Below are 24,555 nucleotides of genomic sequence, written 5' to 3'. Positions count from 1 at the left end.
TCATTATTTTCTGAGAGTACTAACAAAGTTTTAATTGAAGTGGTTGTTAAGGACATGTTTCAATTATAAATTCAATTCAAACTGCTTTACATGGAACTTTTTAAAAAACTATTACTTTAGTCCATCATTAAACTTTAACAACAGATAGTAATGATTGAAAGATAGCAAATTATTACTAATAGTGTTTTACTATTAGTAATAATTGTAGGAACAAGCATAATAAAACAAGTGCATGCTTTTTATCTTTTTATATATAATTAAATCAATACATTAAAAAAGACTAACTTGAGATGTTCAAATAGCATAGCTGTTAATATACAGAACAGTCATATTTTATGTAAATTTGTAATTATAAAAGTTCCAAAGATTTTTAAAAATTCATTAACAATTGCATATGTATTTCAAAACTAGTAGTGCAATTGTTTTAAAGAAGTAATTCAAACTTGGATTACAATCTTTTGGCACCATGGTAGATGATGAAAGGCATGTTTTCATGCCAAAAAATTCTGAGTGAAAGAAACAAAGAAGAAAACTTAAACCATATTGGATCTTTAAAGGAAAAAAAAGAATTTATATAAAATTAAGCTAACTTTCATCAACAAATGGGGAATGTATTTTAATTTGGTGTCTTGTATCTGTTATTCCGTCAGTATCATTGGACAGTGATGATGATGATGATGATGACAATTGTTTGGCCATGATTTGGCTAAACTTAAAGTTGAAATTTCAGATCCAACTCTCAGAATCTTCAAAGTTTAAATCTTTTCTTTAGAATATTCTAAATTGTATAAGTTAAGTATCAAGAGGGTGGCCAAACCACTTACCTTTAGATTAAATTTCTAAATTAAAGTTTAGTGAAGTTATAATCCAAATTTCTGGGTTATAACTTAGAAAATTTGGCATTTAGACATTTTATTAAAACATACTCTTATTTTGTTTCAGGAAGTGAAATAACTTGTTAATAATGAAACAAATTTATATTTATTCTATTTTATATTGCCTATAAGTTGAAATGAAAATTATCTCTGATTTTCCATTGTATGAGATCGATGTAAGCTATTTGTTTATATGAGATTTTTCATTTTATCCTGTATAATATCAGTATTTTATATTATGTTTTTATTTTTGTAACATTTTATTGGCTTCAAAGACACTTTGAATGCTACATACTACTAATAATTTAGGATGACCCAGAGGTCAGTCAACCAAGATATTATAAGATTATGTTAAGAGTAGTTAAAACCAATTTGGAACAGCTACATGCTGTTATTAGTGATTCAGTCTTGTCATTAGTAGTCACTAAAATAATTGTAAAATATGTATCAGTTAAATAACTATCTGTTCATATTATTCTGTTATTTGCTGATACAGAATAATATGAACAGATAAAAAAAACATTTGCCTTCATGTAATTAATGTGATTATATACATATGTAAAATAATAAATGTAATATTGATGTAAATAATGTCAAAGTTATTTATGTGGAAAAAACAAGTAAAAAAAAATTTAAAGAACATGTAGAAATAATAACAAATGAAAATAATATTAATTGTAATATGGGTATCAAAATTGATAACTGTTGGTATGACATCATTATTCCAGAATTTAAGTCAGATACAAATGCCAAAACAACCAGTTACAGATCGGAAAACACAGTTGGAAGACTTGTCTTATAATAGTTGGTGGCTAAAGAACTGAATTTATGCATAGGAAGAATTCCTTGGATTATGTAATCATACACTTTTGTTTTGAAGTTATATATTTTTTATTGTTTTGTGGTTTATATTTTATTTGTAATTTATAATATTATATGGCACTAAAGAGAGGTAATTACCTGAAATGCATTTGCCAGATTAGTAAAACATTTTAGTAAAGGTTTGTCAGTTGTCTCATCTAGTAGACACTTAGACATAGAAAAAACTTCAGGTTTTCCATTTTTTGTATATTTTTCCATTGTTTTAATCAATGATATGTCTTCTTAATCTTAATAGTTATGATATGTTAATGATATTGGTATTTTGTACTACATTGAATAAAAATGGCAGAATCTTCAAATATTTTCCTTAAATCTTATGTTTTCTTTGTGACTTATTTTTTCTCAAGAAGTTTTTTTTACCCATTATTAACCAAAGAAACTAAACCCAAAATCTTATTTTCTGTTTGTTTATGTCTATAAATAAATAATTACAGTTAATAAAGACACAAGGTTTAATAGACCTTGGTATTATTATTTAAAAAGGCTCCTTTCTTTTTTTAGAAAATCGTGATCAAAGAATTTCACATTATAAAATTAATGTTTAACAGAATATACTCAGCAAATAATTAGTAGATCATCAAAACACATCTTATGTTGCCAAGATAATTTATTGAAAACAAACTAACGTTTAACATTTTTAGCCTATTCCATAGATCAGTGATTCCCAACCCGTGGTACACATATCCCTAGGGGTACAGAAAAAAGTTAGTTATTATGGCAGAAAAAATAATATATTATGTATCACAAATTAACAGTATTAAAAAATTATTAGGTAAAAAATGTTCCTTGGAACAATCACAAACTTTATTATACATTTCAAAATGCAAAAATAGAAATAAAAACTTATGGTGCCGATTGTACAATGCAACAGATCAATAAATGTTGCGCAGTCAGTCAATGGTAGTGGGGATACCATTATGGCTGATTAGTGATATGCTACGGACTTTTGATGGTGGGGTATGTTACCATTATTATTATTATTATCTCTCAACAATATCCCCATGTGTTGTTTGAAAAAAGTATTTTTTATTGTTAGCAAGGAAAAGGACTTAGTTTCTCCAGATTTTCTCTACAAATGTTAATTTTTTCATTATTTATTCAGTATTTTTATTAAATTTTATTGACAAGACTGTCTTGTTTATAAAATCATACTGCCTGCTGTGTTACCAGCTTAGAGGTATGAAGGAGTACATGTCAGAAGTTGCAATTTGACACAGAGTATTTGGTGCCCAAATCATGTGCGCATAAAAAAAACCAAACTTGTAGGTACTCAGGACCAAGAACCGAGTCAAAATAAGATTCAAAATGGCAACACTCTACAAACAGGCAGTGCGAGATTTGCGCATGCGTTGCTCATTGGGAAGTTGGAAATGCCACGGGGGTATACTAATGAAAAAAGGTTGGTAACCGTTGCCATAGATCATTGAATAGGCTGAAAATGTTAGTTTGTTTTCAATAAATTATCCTGACAAAACTTCAACTATCAAAAAAAACTATCCTCTCCTTTCTCTCCAAAACCAACACAACTCTTAAGTTATCTGACTCCACATTCTGAAACCAACATTTATTTCATCAAACTATTTTTTTAAATCTTCTTGCACCCACAGTTTTCCATTTTGCATTCGATGTTTCAAACATTTTTTTAAAAATCTTAAACTTTCATAGATGAATTCTACAGGATGGCTTCTTGATCCTAACAAATGTGAATATAAAAATATTTAAAAATTTAAATTGAGTTTTAATCACAATGAAGTACTATATGTGTTGTGATTTATAACTTGTAAATGATATTTTTCATTTCACAAAATTTGTTTCTAATTCTTTTCCTTTATTAAAATGATAAATTTATCTACGGTAATAATTTTAACTGGAATTATTTTAATAAAAATTTATTTTAAATAGGAAATTATTTTGCTAGCCATTTTATTATGGGTGGTGAAAGATTTGAAACAACCCAACCAGAAGCATATCTCTTTGGAGAAAATATGGATTTAAATTTTCTTGGAAATCGACCCACACCTGTAAGTTTATTATCATCATCTAATATGAGCGATAATTATTCCTTTTTTGCGTTTTTAATGTTAAATGCAAATAGTTGATGTAATTGATTAAGTGATAATGCCAGATTCATTGGACTATAATTTGGCTAAACATATAAAGGAAGGTGGATTAAGTTTTTTTATATTATATTAAATTTCTTTATATTAAATTTAATAATTATTAGAATTGAATTAATTAATTTTGAATATTCTGGAAGAAAACATCAATCTGGAGTGGGACTCAAACTTGCAACTTTTACTTACCGGGCATTCAGTTACACAATCCAGACTTCCATTTGATCTACATCTATGTTTAATTAGTTATGGTCAGATTTAATTTACTGTATTGTTGAAGTAATTGTTAGTATCATATTAATGATATTTTATGCATGCTTAATAGCATACATTTCAATTTAAAATGTCTTATAATTTTGAAAAAAGTAAAAATTATAAGATATTTCAATTATGCAGTTAATTGACTAATAATTATATAAAAGTGTAAGGAGTTATCAATTCTTTATTAATAACTCTAGTGATGGCCAGATGCTATAGAAGTAAGTCATCTATTGCTTTTCTAAAAGCATCTGTTCAAATCCAAATCAGATCTCTAGGAATTTCTGGATAAGCTAACTTGATTAGATTATGTTCTATTTCTCACCATCCAACCTTATTCCTTTACAAGGTAAGTCCACCTGTAATAGACAAAATTGAGACCAACTGTAAAGCTTGTAGCAAAGTGATGTCTTACCTAAGAAATCATGAACTTGAGCTTCTTGGTTCTTCAGTTTTTATGTGGAAAAATTAGAGCTAAAATTTTTATAAAGCAACAATTTTCTGAAAAATATTAATTGGTTTTCTACATTTAACAGTTAATATTTTCAAGACTTGTATTATATAGATTTTTTTTATAGAAAACATAAAAATACAAACCAGTTTAGTTGACATACTAAGTTAAGTCTAGTATTTGTATTATAGATTTTATATTGAAATTGCTAATTGTACATTAAATAATTCATAAAATCAAGAAGTACTATTATCATCTAACAGAAATATTCATTCATAATTTATTATTTTTCAGTTTCCATATCCAGCTCCTCAGCCTAATGAGCCCACTAGAACTTTAAGAAGTCTGATAAATATAAGAAAAGAATCATTGAGATTTGTAAAGTAATTATTTTTATTAAGCCAGTTATTACATATTAATTAATCATATTTAGATAATGTAATAACAGTAGTTATAAGTAATAAAACAACTTTATCAAATTGTTTTATAATAGTATTTAAAACTATTTCCTTTACAATTAAGTCCCCAATGGCTAAGTGGATATAAATCACTAAACACTAGTAATTGGTTGCAGGTTTGCACCTCGCCAATGGGCTGACCACATTGAGTTTTTCATTTTATTTTTGCATCTAACACCTAAACAGGGGCCAGTTTCCCATAGAAAGTTCTCCCAGGAATTACTCCTTGTGGTAGATTGATCAAATATTTCATTGTATAATTCCTTCAATCCAATACAATCCTTTACAGCTTATAATCATTGATTTCTTTACATTAGATTTATATTAAATACATTTTTATAAATAACATCAGTTAAATACAGTGGAATTTTCTAAAAGTTTATCTTATGTTTAACCAAAACCTTATATAATTTAAAAATTGATATTTAATCTTATTTTTAATCTTTTATAACAGATACATTCTAATATATTCATTAGGAAAGAACAGTATGACAACATGTTGTTAATTATATCAAAATGAAGTATATGATTGCCTTTGTACATGTTGCATATTGGTACAAAGAACACAAAAATGATAAATTTGTAACTTGTAAATAGCAAGTAAAGTTAATAAAAGTATATTAATTGACAAAGTCTATCTATTTACAGTCCATTTGTAAAGGATTGGATTGGATTGAAGGAATTATACAATGAAATATTGGGTCAATCTACCATGGGATACTTAACAGGGAGAATTTTCTGTTGGAAATGTGTATGGAAGCATCTAAAAAATAAACAAATTATTGTGAAACTTCTTTTTGTATTTTATAATAGATTATTTAAACTACAAATTCTCTGTGGTAAGTCCAGTTTTCTCCATTATCAATTATTGCCTGGCATCTTCTGTCCATGCTTTCCATCAAAAAATTTTCTGCTTATTCTTGTTGAAAAGAGCACTATATTTGCCAAATCTCCATCATAGGCTACTTGAGATTGTATGCAGGCTTTTCTTTTTAATGCTTTTACATATCAGCAACACATTCTTGATCAGATTTGCATCTGGCAACAATGCTGGCTAATTCATCATCATGATGTTATCTTCCTTCTTGGACTATGTGCGCAGATGGCTCCAATGTTTTGGGTCATTGTCCTTGTGTAACAACCACTGGCTTATGACATCACTGAAATACTTCTTAGCAGACCTCAACAAGCAATTTTTATAAATATTGCACATTTTTCTATATTCATGTCGTTGGTAAAGTGTCCCAAAACCACATTCACAGAAGCATTCCCAGACATGGTCTTTTATTGGGTGTTTGATGGTATGTTGAACAATCCCATTACTTGGTGTTGACTAAATTTTTTTAAGAGACCATCATGTCCAGAAAAATGCTTCATCTGAGATGACTACATTGTTTCAATCATGACCCATATTTTTGTATGCCCATGCAATTTATTTTTTATCATGCTTTTCTGACAAAAGTGGTTTTTGAGTAGTGGATTGGTATTTAAGATTTTTTCATGTAGGTGACATCTAATTACAATTATTCGAACATCTATACTCTTGTTATGAAGAAAAAGTTGGCCTTCGTGCAACATCAAGTTTGGATATTGTTCATAACACTGGTAGATCACTTTTTATTGCTTTTCTGTCGTCACAAGATTTGATCTTCTCTTGCAAATCATCCACATTTCTAACCAACTTAGATGAACTCATTTACTTCTCCTTGATTGACTGAGTTTTTTAATTGATTTTGCAGCAGCAAACTCAATTAAATGTACTGTACCACCTAGTCCCAATGAAGAAGCATCAACCAATACTTTTGTTTCCTTGGATACATCATATAGTACTAAGACACAAGGCCTGGGCACCATTTCCTTAATTTTCATAAATTCTCTATCGAGATGTCGAGTCAACAGGCTGAGATATTTACCTTAGCCTGTTGACTCTACATCTTGATATATGAAATGGCTCTCAACAATTTTATTTAATGTTTAATGACCTAAATGTTTTAGGTCAATACATAGTCTAATTTTACCTCCTAGCTTAGATAGAATAACTACAGGTGCACACTGAACATATGATCCTTGGATACTCTCTATAACAGTTTTAGAGCAAAGTGTTTTCAATTTCAGTTTTAGGGTCTTTCTTATTGGCAAAGGAATTTGCCTCAATGCATTTATAGCATATAGCACTGTATCAGGTGTTTTGATATTGCTTATGTTGCTTAGTGTTATCCAGACTAATAAATAATTTTGAAAACTTCTTTCACAGGTCAAATGACCTATCTTGGGATGTAACCTCAAATGATATTAAAATTTATTAGAAAAACTTCTTTTACTTTACAATTTAATTAGTTAATCATGATAATTTTTATTTAATTTGTTTATATAACTGTTATGTAGTTTATTTTTTATGTATACTTGTTGATCACTTTTGTTTTTATTTTTTGGGATGGATATCATTTGTCTTTTGGACTTTTATTTTGTAACAATAAATAAATAAATATCTATAAAATTAATCAACAGCATTTTGAGTTAAAAGAAAAAAACTGAAATATTTTATTGAAATTTTTAGAGTTCCAGAAGAAGGTGAAAGAATAACAGATGGAAATGCGCCATCCAGCTCTTTATATAATCTTGAGTTTACATTCGATTCTGACGTTCGTTGTTCGATCACTATATATTATTTTTGCAGTGAAGAAATTACACAAAATGGAGTAATGTAAATAAGGACTATCTATATCAATTTCATTTCAAAAGAATTTAAACTATTTTAGTTTAAATGCTAGATTTTTACATCTTATAAAAGTGTTGTTTTATTAATACATATCTATTAATTCCTTTATGAATATTTATAAATAGTATATAGTTATATATTTTACATATAAGATATACAGGATGGCTTAAAACCTTCCTACTAAGTTTAATGCTTTATTTACAACTGAATAAAAAGATATAAAAAACTTACCGAATAGGTTTAAATTTGTATTTGAAGCCATTTATATTATAATGTATTCAATGTGTTTGCTCTGTCTTCCTCAATCTGATTTCTGAAATAATACTTTCAAGAACTAGTCTCATAAGAGTGAAGATTTCACATTTAATAGGTGACGTGTGTCTTCAAAGTCTTTGAGTAGATTTGGTAGACTTCATTTTTAAGATATCTATGAAAAGAAATTCAAAGATTTGGGCCCAGAGAATATGCAAGCCATACTATTTTTTTTTTGTGATGCTTTCTGGGATCATTGAAGAGGAGAGCAAACAGATTGAATACATAAATGATTTCAAATGCTGATTTGATTGATGTTTTGAGTTCCTCATTATTGGTTCTAATGAAGCATTAAACTGGTAAGTAGATTCTGGAGCACTGTCCATTTCAATTTTATGGTTTATATATTAAATCAATATTTATATTATAGCTATACGCCTCGAGATCCATCCATGAATTCGGAAACTTATCATTATAAGAGAGGAGCTAATCAGCAATTTAATCAAGTTTCACATACTTTTGATCCAACTAAATACACAGAAGAAGAGGTAAATATTTATCTTCTTTGGCCATACTATTAAAGATAATTTTTAATTTTTTTTGTTTAAATATTTATTAATGTATTATTGGATAATGTTTTTTTTTTTTTTTTTAAATAGTTGAATTATCAGTATGAAGATGAAATAATGCCAGTTGTTATACAATGTGTTGCTGAAGAGGGTGACGGTAAGTTCTGATCAATACATTAGAATTTTATTGAATTAAATGAATGAAATTAAGTGTATTTTATGGTCAGTAAGAAAAATTATTTATAAAATAATTTTTTTATTTTTAAAAAAATGAACTACAAGTGATATGACCAATTGTGTTTAAGAGTAATACATAATCACTGACAAAAATAAAAATCTATCTAAAAATAAGGATCACAGATAAGGATGTCAGTTTATTCACTAATAAAAGTTTTATTATATACTAACAATACATTTGGAACAAAATACATTTTTCTACAGTGTGTGTAAAAAATATAAGAAGACTTTTTTTAGGATGTAAAAAATTTTTAAATTTAAAAAAAGAAAAAATAGTGATAAACAAATGTTTTTTATTCTTACAATTTAGAAACAAAACATTATTTTACCTCTTTCTTCAATAAAGTTATAACTTGGAAGACATTTTTAATATAAAGAATGTAAAAAGTTCTTTGTGGGCTATCATAAAACATTAATGAAGACAAATCTGTGTAAAACAGGACAGGAAAAAAATACTACCCTCATGTTTTTTTCTTTCTTTGGAAGATTTAAGGCTTTTTTATTCTTTTAAACACCTTTCACACTATAAATTTTTCACATGGATCTTCACCCCATAAAATACTGTCATTTTTAAACATTGTTCTTTCATTTAAAAGAGAATGATGAATACTTATTTTATATGGATTTAACTTTAATGACTTAATAATAAGAGAGACAACCTTTTAATAGTTATTTTTTTTTTACAGAACCCAGGCAATCTCATGTATTAATAGCTGTTGTTGAAAAAAATGCTGATAATATATTTTCTGTGAAGCCATTAAAACAAAAACTGTTTATTGATGGCTTATGTTATCTTCTACAAGAAATATATGGCATTGAAAATAAAAATGTATTTCAGCCAAAGGTAATTTTTTTCTAGTTTTTCATTTTATATAAATTCAAATTACACAATTTAAAAATAAATTATTTAGAATTATATTTGTTTTTATAAAACTTTGAAAATTTTATAAAGCTAAAAACAATTTATTAATGTATGAAAAAGTTCATAATGTTAATTTTTCTTTTCTTTGCTTTTTGTCTGTAGGCACTAAGAGGGTCTTTTTAATTGTATACATTTTAGATTCTGATCAGATCCACAGTGGGGGGTGTCTGGGTGACAAGGGATGGGCCCGACATATCTATGACAAACCACCCACAAAATATTTCTTGGATTGCTTGCCTGGATTCTATCTAGGTTTCCTAGAACAGTAGCCTGATGTCCCCAGCCAAGATGGCCATCTTTTCTCACATTAAATGTGAAATTGAAATAGTTTTTCTTTGAATTGAAAATGATAATATTTATATAGCACTAGTCTCATTAGAAAGTTATTTAAATTTTAAAATAAGAAAATTTTTTTAATTTTACTGGTTTAAGTTTCAATCTTTCAACCAACCCTCAGATAAAAGTTTTGTAATCATTACAGTAACACCTTAAATTACTGAGAAAAGATTTATTCAATGAATGTTTTCAACCTGCTCGACAGACCATCATCAGGTTTTATATTTTTGGAACATTAACAACTGTTCCTTATCGATAGAACATGTAAGAACATATTTAAAATACAATAAATAAAGTAAAATACAAAGTTTTTTTTTTATAAAACTCATCTCTATCCTCAAACATAAACTGTTTAAAAGGTGTTTATATTTGTATATAAGCAGCTCTGTATGTAAATCATTTCCACAAATTTTTGCTTGTATTTTATATAAACAATGTAAATTATAAGTGTAAATGAAAACAAGACAGGTAAATTCAATGTTATGTTATGGGATTAATCACTTAAACCTTGTAGGACTATAGAGCATTTGTCATAATGTAATGGCACCCCAAGCTGAATACCATGACATGTATAGTAGTGTATGTGGAATTTGTAATACTCTAGTGTAACTGAATCCACTCCTTCCAAAGACAGTCTCTCTCCAAGACATCAAAGAAATCCTTAACTTTCCCTGGTATGGATGGTACCCATTAAACAGCATTCCAATCAGTGGCACTGACACATTTTTTGCTTTCCCACTTCTGCATCTGGTTTTCCAATTTTGTTAAGGTTTGGAGTTCTGCTCAAAAGATGTCCCAATTAGGCAGAGCATTTAACCAAACAGTAGTTTGTTTAGGTGCTGTTTAGTTATAGAGAAATGCTCTATAATCTGTACATGGGTTTAGAGCAGTGTTTCTCAAACTTTTTGGACCGCGACCCCCCTTCTGCACTTAAAAATTTCAAAGGACCCCGAAGAATAAGTATGTGTTATTTATGTGCAATTTATTTAAGTAAAAATTATTTTATATATTTTTTATTTCTATTATTTCTAAACATGAATCCATAGTAAATTTATAAAATATTTGAAAAAATTGATCTGGCATCAATTTTTCAGCGACCCCCCCCCCAAATATTTTTCACGACCCCCTTGGGGGTCGCGACCCCCACTTTGAGAATCACTGGTTTAGAGGTAAATGAATTTGAATGAAGAACATAAAAAAATTCTTTAAAGTTTTTAAAACTTTTGTTAAAAATCAAAATACTTCAAAAATAAATTAAAATGTTGTCATTCTAATAAACTACAAAAAGTTAATTAAATTAACATACAACTTCAACGTTAATCTATGTTTTCATGTCTTTGAAATATATATTATTCTCTGAATTGTTAGAGAATCTCAGAAAATGATAGTTTTAGAATTCTATATCTTGATATTATTTCAGTTACAGTTGTAGAAAGTATGTAAACTAATAAGTTACATTAAGAAAATTTTTACAAAAATATGAAATCATATATATTTTTTAAGGATATAAGTGACGATGAAGTTGAAGATAGTGGGTCTGAATGCGTGATCTGCATGTGCGATGCTCGAGATACACTCATTCTACCGTGTAGGCATTTATGCTTATGTAATAGCTGTGCCGATTCTCTTCGTTATCAAGCCAACAATTGTCCTATATGCAGAGCACCATTTCGGGCCCTCCTTCAAATCAGAGCCGTACAAAAATGTTCTACTCCTCTTCAGATTAATAGTTGTGGAGATAATCAGGTATTTACTAACAATTAACAATTTGGTACTTTCTTTGAAAATACAATGTTTCTAGTCTAAGTATCCTAAGATGCTGCATTCAGATTTTTAAGATTATGATATAGTACTTAGTTTATATGTATTATTTTTGTGGATTTAGTAGAAAATTTATGTTTTAGCAGTCAAGAATGATATAATTAGGCTAGAAAAACAAAAACATATTTTAATTACTGTCGTAATCCACATTTTATTGAAGACAATAACCATAAACTACAATGTGGGTAAGGGGTTCTGAAATTCTATCTTTATTTTCTCTGTAAACTTTCAAGTAAGTTTGAGAATTTCAACACAGCGCTTCTAACATCCAAAGGTTTCCAATGACAACAACTTTATTTGCTTAATTTACTGTTACATGTGCATTTTGGAATGATGTATACTTTCATTCTCTCTTCAGTGCTATTTAGGTTAAAAAAAATAATAGTTTTGAACAATTTTTAAAATTCATACACATTCAGATCATATACTTTAAAAACTTTCTTAAAAAATACAACTTCTTTATTCATAATGTTAAATTTTATAGTTTGTGAATGTTAAATTTAACATTCACAAACTATAAAATTGTTATACAGATATTTCACATAAGTATTATAACATTGAAAGTTTACAGAGTAAAGAAAGAAATTATAAACTAAATTTAATTTTTTTTTTTTTTGTTATTGTCATACTTGTGAAATATAAAATATTTATGATGAATCTTAAAGTAATGTAAGTTATATACTTATTAAAGCAAAAGGTTATTTTGTAATATAAGGCAATTTCTCTCTCTCCCATGGGCACTAAAAGGACATTTTAATTTTATCTGTCTTGGGTTTAGTCAAGTCAACAATGAGAGTAGTTGGGTGTTGAGAAAGGAAGCCCAACACTCAGGACAAAACCAATTGTAAAATTTGAGGATTTCCAATCCATACCTGAACCCAGGTCTGTCCAGAGTGGAAGGATGATGCCTTTTCTTTCATGGCCAACTAGTTGTCACTAAGGATATAACATTAATAAATCAGTTATAAAGAAGAATATTGATGTGTAGCAGCACAATGTGATCTGTTTAAATGTTCAATTAAGACTGTTGTCCAGTTTTGGTAAAATGTTTTTGTTAATGTACCTACCTAATATTTGTAAATATATTAGCATGATTCTAATTCAAACATGGATATAGTTGAATTAAAATATTTGTATACAAATACAACAATACAAAACTATTTGTTTAATGTCTACGCAAGTACATTTTAGCTATAATACTGCAGCCCATTCAAAAACACTAACTTAACATGATCTGAGACAATGTTTAAAGTTGTGCACTCCTAATACATAGATTTAAAAACAAATTAATATTTATAAATCTTTTGATACCTAAATTTACAAATTTTGAATTTTATATTTAAAATTTTTGTTAGAATTATTATTATGTATTTTACACTATAAAACAACAATAATAACCACAATAATAATAATATTATTATCAATCATTTTTATTCTCAAAGCATAAACATCATATTATTACCATCGTATCTCTGTTAATCCAAACTAACACTGTTCTCAATTAGTTTGGATTAGTGCAACAGTATTGTAAGTTAAAAAGTTTTTAAAACCAACATTTTTAACATTAGTTGTAAAGTGCCATTGCCTGAAACATTGGTTGTAAAGTGTCGTCTTAATATTTAGTTGACTGAAGAGGGGCATATTAGGTTCAAAACGAGCTACATACGCACGTATTGCTTGTCTCAACTAAATAACAGGGAGAAGAATAGCCAAGTGATCGTCGAAAGCACTATATTGTGTTCATAGTCAACAAAATAATAATAAAATTTCTATCTTTCACTGTAACTACTAGATGTAGGAGGATAACATAACTTGCATAGAAACATTATTTATTTACTTATTATTAAACACATTAAAAGTCAGGAATATATACATATATATTGGTCTTAATCTAATTTCTTCAACATCAATTGAATTTTCAGGAAATTCCAACTAGATTTTGACACAACATTAATGATTTCAATAAGTCTTTATCATTTGGATCATAGCATACAAATCACAAGAATAGCTGTTCAGAGTTTTCAGTACTTGAATTCTTGTTAATCATTGTCCTAGATTAAAAGTCTTTTTTTTCATATAATAGTGAATACTAAAAGCTTAAATAAATATTAAACAAATAATTAAATATGAAAGTACTAGAAATCTTAAATTCTGGCTTTTTGAAATTATGTTATTTATAACTTTATTATTAATTTGGAAATAAGTATTTAGTTTTTATGAAATAATAATATTTTCAGGTACCCCAAGATGTACCACCAGGTTATGAGGCTGTTCCTCTTATAGAAGCACTAAATGGACCTGTACAACAGCCTTTACCACTCTCTCCTTCCCCAAGTAAGTATATTAGTTTGCTAATATATATTGTATATTAGTAATATATTTTAATGATGATTAATTGTATATAAAACCAATCCTGAATTATATAAACATACTTGTTACAAGTTGACAAAATTATGTGTTGTGTGAAGGTGGCATAATAAAATCACATCAACCAATAATGAATATGTTAATATTTAAATTATAAAGCCAGATTATCAGACTCTAACATGCTAATTAAGTATAGATATTACATAATTTGAGTAAGGTAAGTGAATAAATTTAATACAAGATGGTGATGTAAATTTAATAAGCAGTAATAGTGATTTTGAGTTCCACTCCAGATCAATCCTTTCTTCCAGAATTTTCTAAGTTAATTTAATTTCTAGTACTGAAACTTAATACAAGATTGTGAGCTTAATCAGCTATTTTTAGTCCAAATTACATAATATCTGTATATTTAATTAGCCTTGTTATAGCCAATAATTAAATTTATCATTCAATTCTTAAATATTAATCATCATTAATATAGTTGTAATATATGTATATACTGTATATATTTATTAAATAATTAAAAATAGGTGTAATTAATTTAAAATAATTTTTCATTAAAATTCTTAGAATCTTTAAATGTGCCTAAGTTTTTTTTTTTTTTTTTATTTTAAGGCCAAATTAGTTTGATAATTTAATCAGAAAATAGTTTGAAAAAATTCAGCATAACATGGTTTATTGTTATTTATTACATTTAAGAAAATTAATTAGGAGTAGTAAAAAAGAATCTGCCTTTTCTTCCAGAATCTTCTAAATTGATTATTAAATATTAATTTAATTATAATTATTAAGTTTATCAAGAGATGGTGCCGAATGCCTAACTCTAGGCTAAATTACTTGTAATTTAATTAGTTTAGTAGCATTAATGTAACCTGATGTAATCCAGCAATCGTTTGCCTTCAAAGAAGAATTATCAGACATTTATTATATTTTCAGCTAATTATGTGAATAAATTAAAGCATAACAAAAGTGAACAAATGTAGAATTTTTAAAAATATATCATTTTTTAAAATGAAAAATAAAATCCTTTTTAAAAAACATTGGCTACTTACTCACAAAAACAAAGTAAGAAGTAATTCAATCAGTTTTTCTTGTACAATTCTAATAAAGCTGGAATTGAATCTAATTCATGTACTGATTTATTGGAAACAACATGATCTGAAGTTTTGAAATTAAATAAGATAGCATCGAATGATTAGCTATTGTAATTTTTTAAAAATAATTCTGAAAATAGAGTGATATCTTACAATTATCAATAAATATATACATATATGTCATTCATTAATTATAATTTTATGAGTTGATGGGTGACAAGAGATTGATTCTTGAACCCATCAACTCATAAAATAATTATTAACTTTTTAATATTCCCCAGTCCAAACTGTACTATAATTGGCAATGTCTTAAAAATTGACATTAAATAATGCAGAAATATTCAATATAAAATGATTAAATTGCAATAAAAAAAATCTGTTATTAATATTTGATAGCAATGGTTTTGGATTGGACAGCATTAATAGTGCAAAAAATATAATTCTGCACTATTGAACATGGATGGCCTAGGATTTGACTTGTCTATACCTAATTAAAGATGCCAAATTAAGTGATTAGCTTTGGTAATATGGTATCTAAATTATCATCTATAAAAATTCTAGAATTTTGTGGAATTGTCTTGTCAGACAAATTTTAAAATTACAATACTGTTGCACTAATCCAAACTAATTGAGAACAGTGTTAGTTTGGATTAACAGAGATACGATGGTAATAATATGATGTTTATGCTTTGAGACCGATTTTTACTGTTGTAAGATACTTTACAGCAGTAAATAGATATTAGAATTGTTGTTAGGACAAACAAGTTCACATAAAGAATGAGTAGCAACATTCACAACATATGACTTATGTTTACATGTGAGCTGCAAGTATACAGTTGACAAGTCTATTATTTTTGTTAGGGGAAGGATAGAAGCTGTTTGGATTAGCATGACCATACTGTAATATCATTCTATAAAATGTGCATTTTAACTAAATTAATTTTTCTGTTTAAAATAATGTAGTAAAGTATTACTTTTAGTGATGATGATGTTAAATATTGTTAGACTTCTGGAAGCTGTCTATTTTAAAATATTTATTTCATTAAGCTTAAATTATGATTTTAAGTTATAAGTGATGATGATAAAAGTCAATAATTTTTTCAGTTCAGCAGCCTCATGTAGAGAGTCCTGATATTTCTCAAAAATTAAGAAGCATTGAAAGGTTAGTAGGATTTTAAATAAAACAGTGTGTATATATATATATATATATTTTGTTCAAAAGTATACATTTTTTTTCCAGACTTCATTCCAACAGTGCAGCATCTTTAAGAGCATTGGGAAATAGTACAGCTGAGAAGGAACCAATAAATAATTGCCATCCTCGGGAAGAAAATGAAAGCTCTCCAGAAGTATTATCTCCTATACTATCTCCTGACAAAACCACTCATAAGTCCGAAACATTATCACTGACACGAGGCGAAGCCAAGAGGCACAGGAAAGGAATTATTGCTCTCTCTGCTCCTGAGAAAGTTCGTCTCCTCTCAGACTCTCTTCATATTGTGAATGAAATCAACAGTGGAAAGAAGAAGGTAGTTGCAAAAGTTTTGTTATTTATTGTTAAATTTATTTTATTTGTATAATTAAAAACTTTGATTCTTTTAATTCTCTTTTAAAATATAATTTAATATTACATAAATATATTCAGGCTTTATAAGATTATTTATCAAAATATTTTCTGTAATAATAAAGGGAAACTTTTAATTATGATTTCTAATAGTTACACTATTACCTTTTTAGATTAAATAAAATATATTGAAACTTTTACTAATCCATCAAAATTATATTATATTATTATGAAGGACAGTTTACTTTTATTTTTATTATATTATATAATTATAAAGCATATTTTAGGACAGTTTTTTCCAAAATTTTGCAGTAATACATAAATACATTTGTGCCTGCTTGACGTTTTTCTCTACAAATAACATCCTATTGCATTTATGATTGTTGCACAATGTTATGTAATATAATATTTTACTAAGGTTTGATAAACACTAATCTTCTAAGATTTTTACAATGAGATTGGTGTTTTTTCACAGTCAGGGACTGGTCGTCAATCACACTTTGGGAATTGTTATAAAGTATTGTTCAGATTTGATGCTTGATACATCAAATATAAATTATCTTGTAGTATAATTGTTTAATTTAATTTAATTTTATTAATTATTTGAGTATTTTCATTATAAACAATGATAGTGATTTCTTCAGGAGAAAAAATATTTGAACATAGACACTGTTGATAAACATGTGTAAGTTTTTATTTTTTTATTCCACCTAGAGATGTTATGAAATATTTGTATTGAGCATGTAAGTAAATATAATAAAATTAAATAACTTTTATCAGTTACAAGATCTAACATTAAATAAAGGGTCATTCAAATTGAGCACCTTTTTTAAAAATAAATAAAAGACATAATTTGCATTGATTTTTAAAAACTTTTTATTGGTAATTGAAGTATCAGTTACGACATTTATATATGAAAAATAATATCTGACAAATGACCACCTCTTGCTACTTCACAGCTCTTGCTGGTTCACTCTTTTTTTTTTAAATTTTCTATGACATTTTGACAATTTAGGCTCTATTTCACCAATGACACGAATAATTTCATCTTTCAGTTCAGGAATCAGTTGTGGTTTGTTCTTATAGACCTGGCTTTTTACATAACCCCAAAGAAAATAGTCCAATGGTGTTAGACCACATGATCTTGGTGGCCAATTAACATCATCATTTCTTGCAATAATTTTTCCAGGAAATTTTTGTCTCAATAAAGCAATTGTTTCATTAGCAAAGTGAGGTGTTGCACTGTCCTGTTGAAACCATATATTCTTTAGAACAATATCATTCAGTTCAGGCCACAAAAATTCAGTTAACATCTTACGATATTGAACACCATTCACTGTTGCAGCATTACCAGCCGCATTTTCAAAGAAATATGGTCCAATTACCCCACCTTACCATAATGGCTTTTCATGTAAAGGCTTTTTATGAATCACTCATGGATTTTCCTCACCCCAAATACGACAATTTTGTTTATTAACATGAAGCACATTTTGAAATTGGTGGTTATCAGAAAAGATGATTTTTTTGAGAAAAATCATCTGGTTGTTCTTTAATCCAATTGACAAATGCACAACATTTTGAATGGTCCAGTGGCTGTAGTTCCTGTGTTATTTGAACCTTATATGGTTTTAAAGCTAAATCCTTTCATAAAATATGCCGTGTTGTTGATTCACTGAGTCCAACTTGTTGTGAACATCGACTAATGGACATTTCAGGTGCTTCAGCAACACTTTCACAAACCAAATCAATATGCTCTTGTGAACGACCACTACGACTGTATTTTTCTCTTTTTTGATCTTCCACCGAACTGGTCTCTTGAAATTTTTTAATAATTCGACCAATAGTTCTTTCAGATGGACAATTATGTAAACCATAAAATTCACATAATTTTCTAAAAACGTTTTTCACAGAACACTGATTTTCATAAAATAATTCAACAACTGGAATGCATTGTATTTAACAATAAAATTGAAATCAGTTGCATTTGAAGATTGAATATATATCAGTATTTTTTTGATACTTTTGAACTCCCTGCATATTTTCACAAATTTTTGGGTTAATAATTCAGTTAATATGATTAGCAAGAGTAAATATGATCTATTGTCTTATTACAATATACATAGCTAAGCAATATTATATAAGCTTATGGTCTTAGAAAGTAACTGAGTACTGTATTTCAGTCTGTTGTATTTTTACTTTTTGTTTACATGGAGTCAGTGTTTTCTTCATAAACTTTATATTATAAGAAAAAGTATTTAGTTAATTTACAATTCTAAAATTTGTTTTTTTACTTAGGACATGGATGTAGATGTAGCTGAAACAAAATCATTATTAGAAGGTAATACAGCTGGAAATCAAAAAGCAGCAGTTCCATCCAGTGTTTGTCATTCTGTTAACAATTCTGTATTTTTATCAACTCCACATTCACTTCATTTATGTGAAGGAAATGATAAATTATCAATGACGGGTAAGTTGATTTGTTTTTGTGTTTTTATAAACTATTGTAATGTGTTGTTGTTAGTGTAATTGCAAAATTATGAGCAGTATCCAAAAAGTAAGTTCCAGAGGGCTATTGAAGGCATATAACACTTTACTTTCAAACCATATTTATTACCATTGGATATATTGTACATATCTTACACTACCTTTTGATGTAGTTTTCACAATTGTAGAGGCATTTGTCATAGTGAAGCATTAATTTTTATATCCTCACATTGTAGAATGATAATGCCTGAGATTCAAACCATATGTCCATGGTTTCTTTGACATTGTTGTCTTCGCGTAAATGTCTGCCATTTCAGATGCAGGAACAAATGGGAATTGCTTTGCACTGAGGGGTTGGGGCTGTAGGTGAATGTACCGTTGGTTTCCAGCTGAATGTTGTGATGAGATCTTGCATTTTAAAAGCATTATGAGTAGGCATTTTCATGAAACAGCACAACATTCCAACTAGGCAGGCCCCATCGTTTATTTTGGATTGCAAGACAGTTTTTTTTAATGTCTTGCAATAGATGCCTAGCTGCAATAAACTGCCACAACCCATTGGAAGCTTTATGCGATAAATTGACATAGGGAAAACCCCATTTAAATGACATTGCAAAAGAAATTCGAACTTCATTCGTGCTTTGCATACTTTAAGCACTAAATTCCTATAAACTCTGGCTGGCATAGCCATTGAACATATAAAGAAATGCTTACTGGAACTGTATAATAACAAGTTAAATAAATTTACACCTTACACCATAGATGCCTATGGTTTATTGTTAACCTGGAAGCAAGAATTCCACAAGGAAAATGTCTTTAACGTACCAAAACACTGTGCACATGACCTTTTGATTGAAATGATCTGTTTGAAGTTTTTCTTGCTTGGCAATGATATTTGCCTTCACTCCATGGATCTCTGTTTTGACTGAGAGGTTGTGTGCAGCACTCATATCTTGTTATCTGTAATAATGCATCAGGAATTCATCACTCTGCTCGCTGTATCATGTCAGAAAGTCAACACACTACCAACCCATTTTGTTTTGTGTTCCTTGGGGAGCACCTAACATGATTTCCAAAAATCCTTGTGATCAGACACAATTTTGTGGGAAATGCAGGAAAAGTGGAAAAATGGTGAATCATCTGTTCTCTTGAACCTTCATTTCTATCACGTGCACCAAATCATTAGTGATAAACAGTTGGCCTCTTCATGGATTGTCATGCACATTTCTGTGTCCTTGAAGTTTCTCATCCATCTCAGTACCATTGAATCAATCATGACCTGTTCTTCATAAACCTTGTGCAGTTGGCAATGAATGTCTGCCAGTTTCCCAAGTCTTGCATTGAAGAAATGGATAGAAAACTATATTTCATAGGCAGCAGGTCTAACAATTTTCTTCGACATTGTAAGCTCACAAAACAATGAGTTAACATGATCTAATTGTATGCAAATGAAATATGTTGCTTGCTGATGGATAAAAGAACTCAGCATGCATGCATGCACACAGTCTTGACTACAGTGCTGCAAGGGTGCTATTTGCAAATAGAACTTCTTTTCTGGATACACCTTATGCATATAAAATAAATACAGTGGTGCCTTGTACTTCAAATTTAATTCTTTTCAGAAGACCGTTTGAAATTTAAAGCAATTTCTCCCATTAGAAATAATGGAAAGTGAATTAATCCATTTTCAGATCCTAAATGATACCTACTTTGATAAACTTAGACTTAAAATATATTCAGCTATACCTCGCCTTACATCGGTAATTAGTTTCAGGAGAGGCAACGTAAGTCGAATTTACTTGTGTAGTTACGATGTAAGTCGAAACTACAGTGGAAAATGCAATAATGAGCACTTAAAGACCGCTAAATAAGACGACAACACAGAAACACATATGTTTTCTTGTTTCGTTCTCTAGGATTTATGATGATTATATTAACATTTACTGTAAATGTACATATTTTAATATGATTTTATGTGCTTTTAACGCTTTTCTAGTGATATTACGACTTTGATATTTGTGGCGGACGGATGTAAAGTCGAATAAAATGACTTAAACTTGATTTTTATTTTTCTACATGCTTTTTTGACAAATGACGTATAATCAAGAACAACGTAACTTGAGGTATACCTGTGTGTATGTATATATATATATATGTATATATATATATAACAGTACTAAGGTTGATGTACACATGATCTCAGTAATTAATCAGATTATTTTTTCCTACTATTAATAATTAGATACAGTAAGACCCTGCTTAATGCAGGGGATGCATTCCTAGACAACAAAGTGCTAAGTGAAACAGCATTAAATGAGACCATTTTAACATAGAGTAAATAGGTATAGAGGAACATGCGACCAAAAAATAAGCAATTTTACTACAATTTTATGTTATTTTTATATGAATTTTTGAATAATAATATATGTTAAATAACACATAAATATATGCACACAGAAATGTAAAGTTAATTTTTTGTGACAAAGGTCCTGGCTCTTCTGAAATTCTTGTTTTTTGCAATGAAGTCATGTAGTTTCACTGGTCGCTTTCTTTTTCTTTCCTTAAGCAAATGTCAGCAGCAGAAGATCGCATCCAAAATGCCTCATTTTGCTTTGGCACTCCTATCCAAATATGGATCATTCGCTACAATTTGATCAACGATTTCGGATATCGTTACCAACCTTTTACTAAGGAAAACTATAGCGAAATTTTTTGAGTTCTTCGTCTTCAGAATCTCTATTTTCCAGTTCTACACAAATTTCTTGTTCTGCCAGTTCTTGAAGTTGTTGTTGGTAAGGCTCTTATCAGAAACCTGCAGTACCTCCCCAATATCCTGCTCGGCTACATCTCCTGTATCGATTAAGTTGACAATTTTGTCAACCTAACGATACAGCGACAGGCTCTACTCAATGAGAGTTCTTAGATACCTCCAGCCATAACTTCTTCCACATTTTGTTCATGCATTTCTCAGTTAATTCTTGCCAAGCGAAGTCAATATTTCCTATGGTATCCATGATGTTATATTTTTTCCAAAATTGCATAAAACAAACATATTTAAGGGAAATACAGTGCTACAACGAATTGCCACCTTTTGCTAATTGGTTTGTGTTTGGGAATAATTGTATTATATATGAATCATTGAAGTACTGCGTTATTTTGTATCAGCTGAATTTTGAGCGTTTTTTAGGCATCAAACAGACCGTGTTATATTGAATCAGCGTTAAGCGAGGCAGTGTTAAGCGGGGTCTTACTGTATTAAGTAATTTGGTATTATAGCTAACATCAGGCATCATCTCTTAAGATGCTTAACATCCATGTCCATCCACAGTTATCTCTTGAGTAACCATGGAATGTTATATCAAGAATTAAATGTTTTTTGTTTGGTAAACTGGCACAATGAAGTGACGCTTAATCAACACTGGGCAAGTTTTCCATCTTTATTTAGTTATCTAACTAAACTTGCCCAGTATTGATTAAGCATCACTTCATTGTGCCAGTATACCAAATACAAATAACAACATGGTTTCGATAGTACCAATTAAATATGTCTAGAAGTGAAGAATTGCTCGGAAGTCTGGGTGGCATAACTGGCAATGCAACCACACAGTAAGTGGGCATTGTGAGTTTGAATCCTGCTTCGGACTGATTCTTTTCTTCCATCCTATTCTAAAATTATTTAATAAATATTAAATTATTATAATTACTAATTTCAATAAGAGATGGCACCTAATGTCTACCTCTAATACTAAATTATTTAATAATTAATTATTAATAGTAGCAAAAAATAGCCAGATTATTTATGGTGATTGTTTGGTTTATTAAACTTAAAGCAACAAATATACATAATTTGAGATAAAAATAAACACAATTAAATGCCCTGATAAAAAATTAAAATACTAAAACAATAAATAACATACATAAATACTGTACAATAAGATGAAAATTGCATTTACTGCTTGCACATTGTCGACTTCTGCATCTTAAACATGGCCACCAGATCTGCCACACACATACTGCTTTCGTGCTTCGTGATAAGTTTTTCTTTTTTTTTTACTTCAATTGTGGCTATTAAACCTTCCTCTTAGACTTCATTGTTTCTACACACTTCTCTGAAGTTATGGTTAGTGAGTAAAGGTTATAGTGGATCTAACAAAGTTTTTCATATTTTTGATAGCCATCATTACTTAACACAAATGTGCAATTTAATTAAGTTATAACAGTTGTGAAATTAACATATTATTGCTAATCCAAGATTGTATTTTTCAATTCAGAAGCTTATTTTCAACTTTTTACTTTACATTTTGTTTGAATAAATTGAAGATGAAATGTTTTTGGATAAAAAGCATATTAGGCATATTGTGCTTTAGAAGTTTTGAAAAGATACAATGCTGTACAAGCAGTAAAAAAAATCTAAAAAATATGTCTGAATAAATGGCACCAATAACTCCAGTGAGACCTTCTCTCTCTTATTTTTATATGTTATAATACATAAACTTTACTTTTTACAATTTGAGTTTTTGATATCATTAACTGCATTTAAAGAATTGTATTTTGCATTATTTCAGTTACTCAATAAAATATTATTTTTAAAATATTTAAAAATAACAACAAAAAAAAATTTTACTTTTGGATTTTTAAAAACAATATATTTTATATTTTAAGATGCATCACCCGGAGGAGACGATTCAGATTATTACACACCCGAAGATCCAAATACTACCATTTTAGTGGACCAAGGCACGGACACGAGTTTAGATGCTTCGCAGGAAACCGAAATGACCCACATATCCGAATGTAAACGTAATAACGAATCTCCGAGCGTCAAGTGGAGACATAATGGGAGAGACTGGAGAAAAGGTGAAGCAGAAACTGTCGTCATCTGCGAAAATAACGAAAAGGACGAGAAAACAAATACCTGCATCGACATGCCAAACGATCATGGCCACGGCATCCAGACGCAATTATCTCCTAGCCGGTTCATACTCATGTCTCACTTGGAAGGGTCTCTGCCGGGAACTCCGGCGAGTAATGCTAGTAACCGCAGCAGTGGCGATAGTTTTAGTAGCACTTCGAGTACTCGATTCTTATTGCCTCATCAGAGCCACGAGACCCTTCCGGAGTGAGAATGTCGTGGATCAGTCTCGAAGTAAAA

General features: G+C 28.9%; 1 protein-coding gene across 2 annotated transcripts in view; it reads left to right on the top strand.

Moving 5' to 3' along the window:
- Mrgn1 (Mahogunin ring finger 1) overlaps window positions 1–24,555 on the top strand; it is a 30,224-nt gene extending 5,669 nt beyond the window's left edge. Inside the window, exons 2-13 of one of the 2 annotated variants that reach the window (XM_067271245.1) lie at window positions 3,660–3,778; window positions 4,875–4,963; window positions 7,596–7,742; window positions 8,440–8,557; window positions 8,669–8,735; window positions 9,502–9,659; window positions 11,577–11,819; window positions 14,132–14,228; window positions 16,460–16,517; window positions 16,596–16,884; window positions 19,215–19,386; window positions 24,066–24,555. In XM_067271245.1, coding sequence (XP_067127346.1) covers window positions 3,660–3,778; window positions 4,875–4,963; window positions 7,596–7,742; window positions 8,440–8,557; window positions 8,669–8,735; window positions 9,502–9,659; window positions 11,577–11,819; window positions 14,132–14,228; window positions 16,460–16,517; window positions 16,596–16,884; window positions 19,215–19,386; window positions 24,066–24,526 — 2,018 coding nt within the window. In that variant the 3' untranslated portion in view covers window positions 24,527–24,555. The remainder of the gene's footprint in view (window positions 1–3,659; window positions 3,779–4,874; window positions 4,964–7,595; window positions 7,743–8,439; window positions 8,558–8,668; window positions 8,736–9,501; window positions 9,660–11,576; window positions 11,820–14,131; window positions 14,229–16,459; window positions 16,518–16,595; window positions 16,885–19,214; window positions 19,387–24,065) is intronic. The other variant, XM_067271246.1, reaches the window with a different exon arrangement.

This window comes from Centruroides vittatus, unplaced genomic scaffold (assembly GCF_030686945.1).
Source record: "Centruroides vittatus isolate TY-2023 unplaced genomic scaffold, ASM3068694v2 contig_393, whole genome shotgun sequence".
NCBI lineage: Eukaryota > Metazoa > Arthropoda > Arachnida > Scorpiones > Buthidae > Centruroides > Centruroides vittatus.
This window is presented reverse-complemented; position numbering and strand designations above follow the sequence as displayed.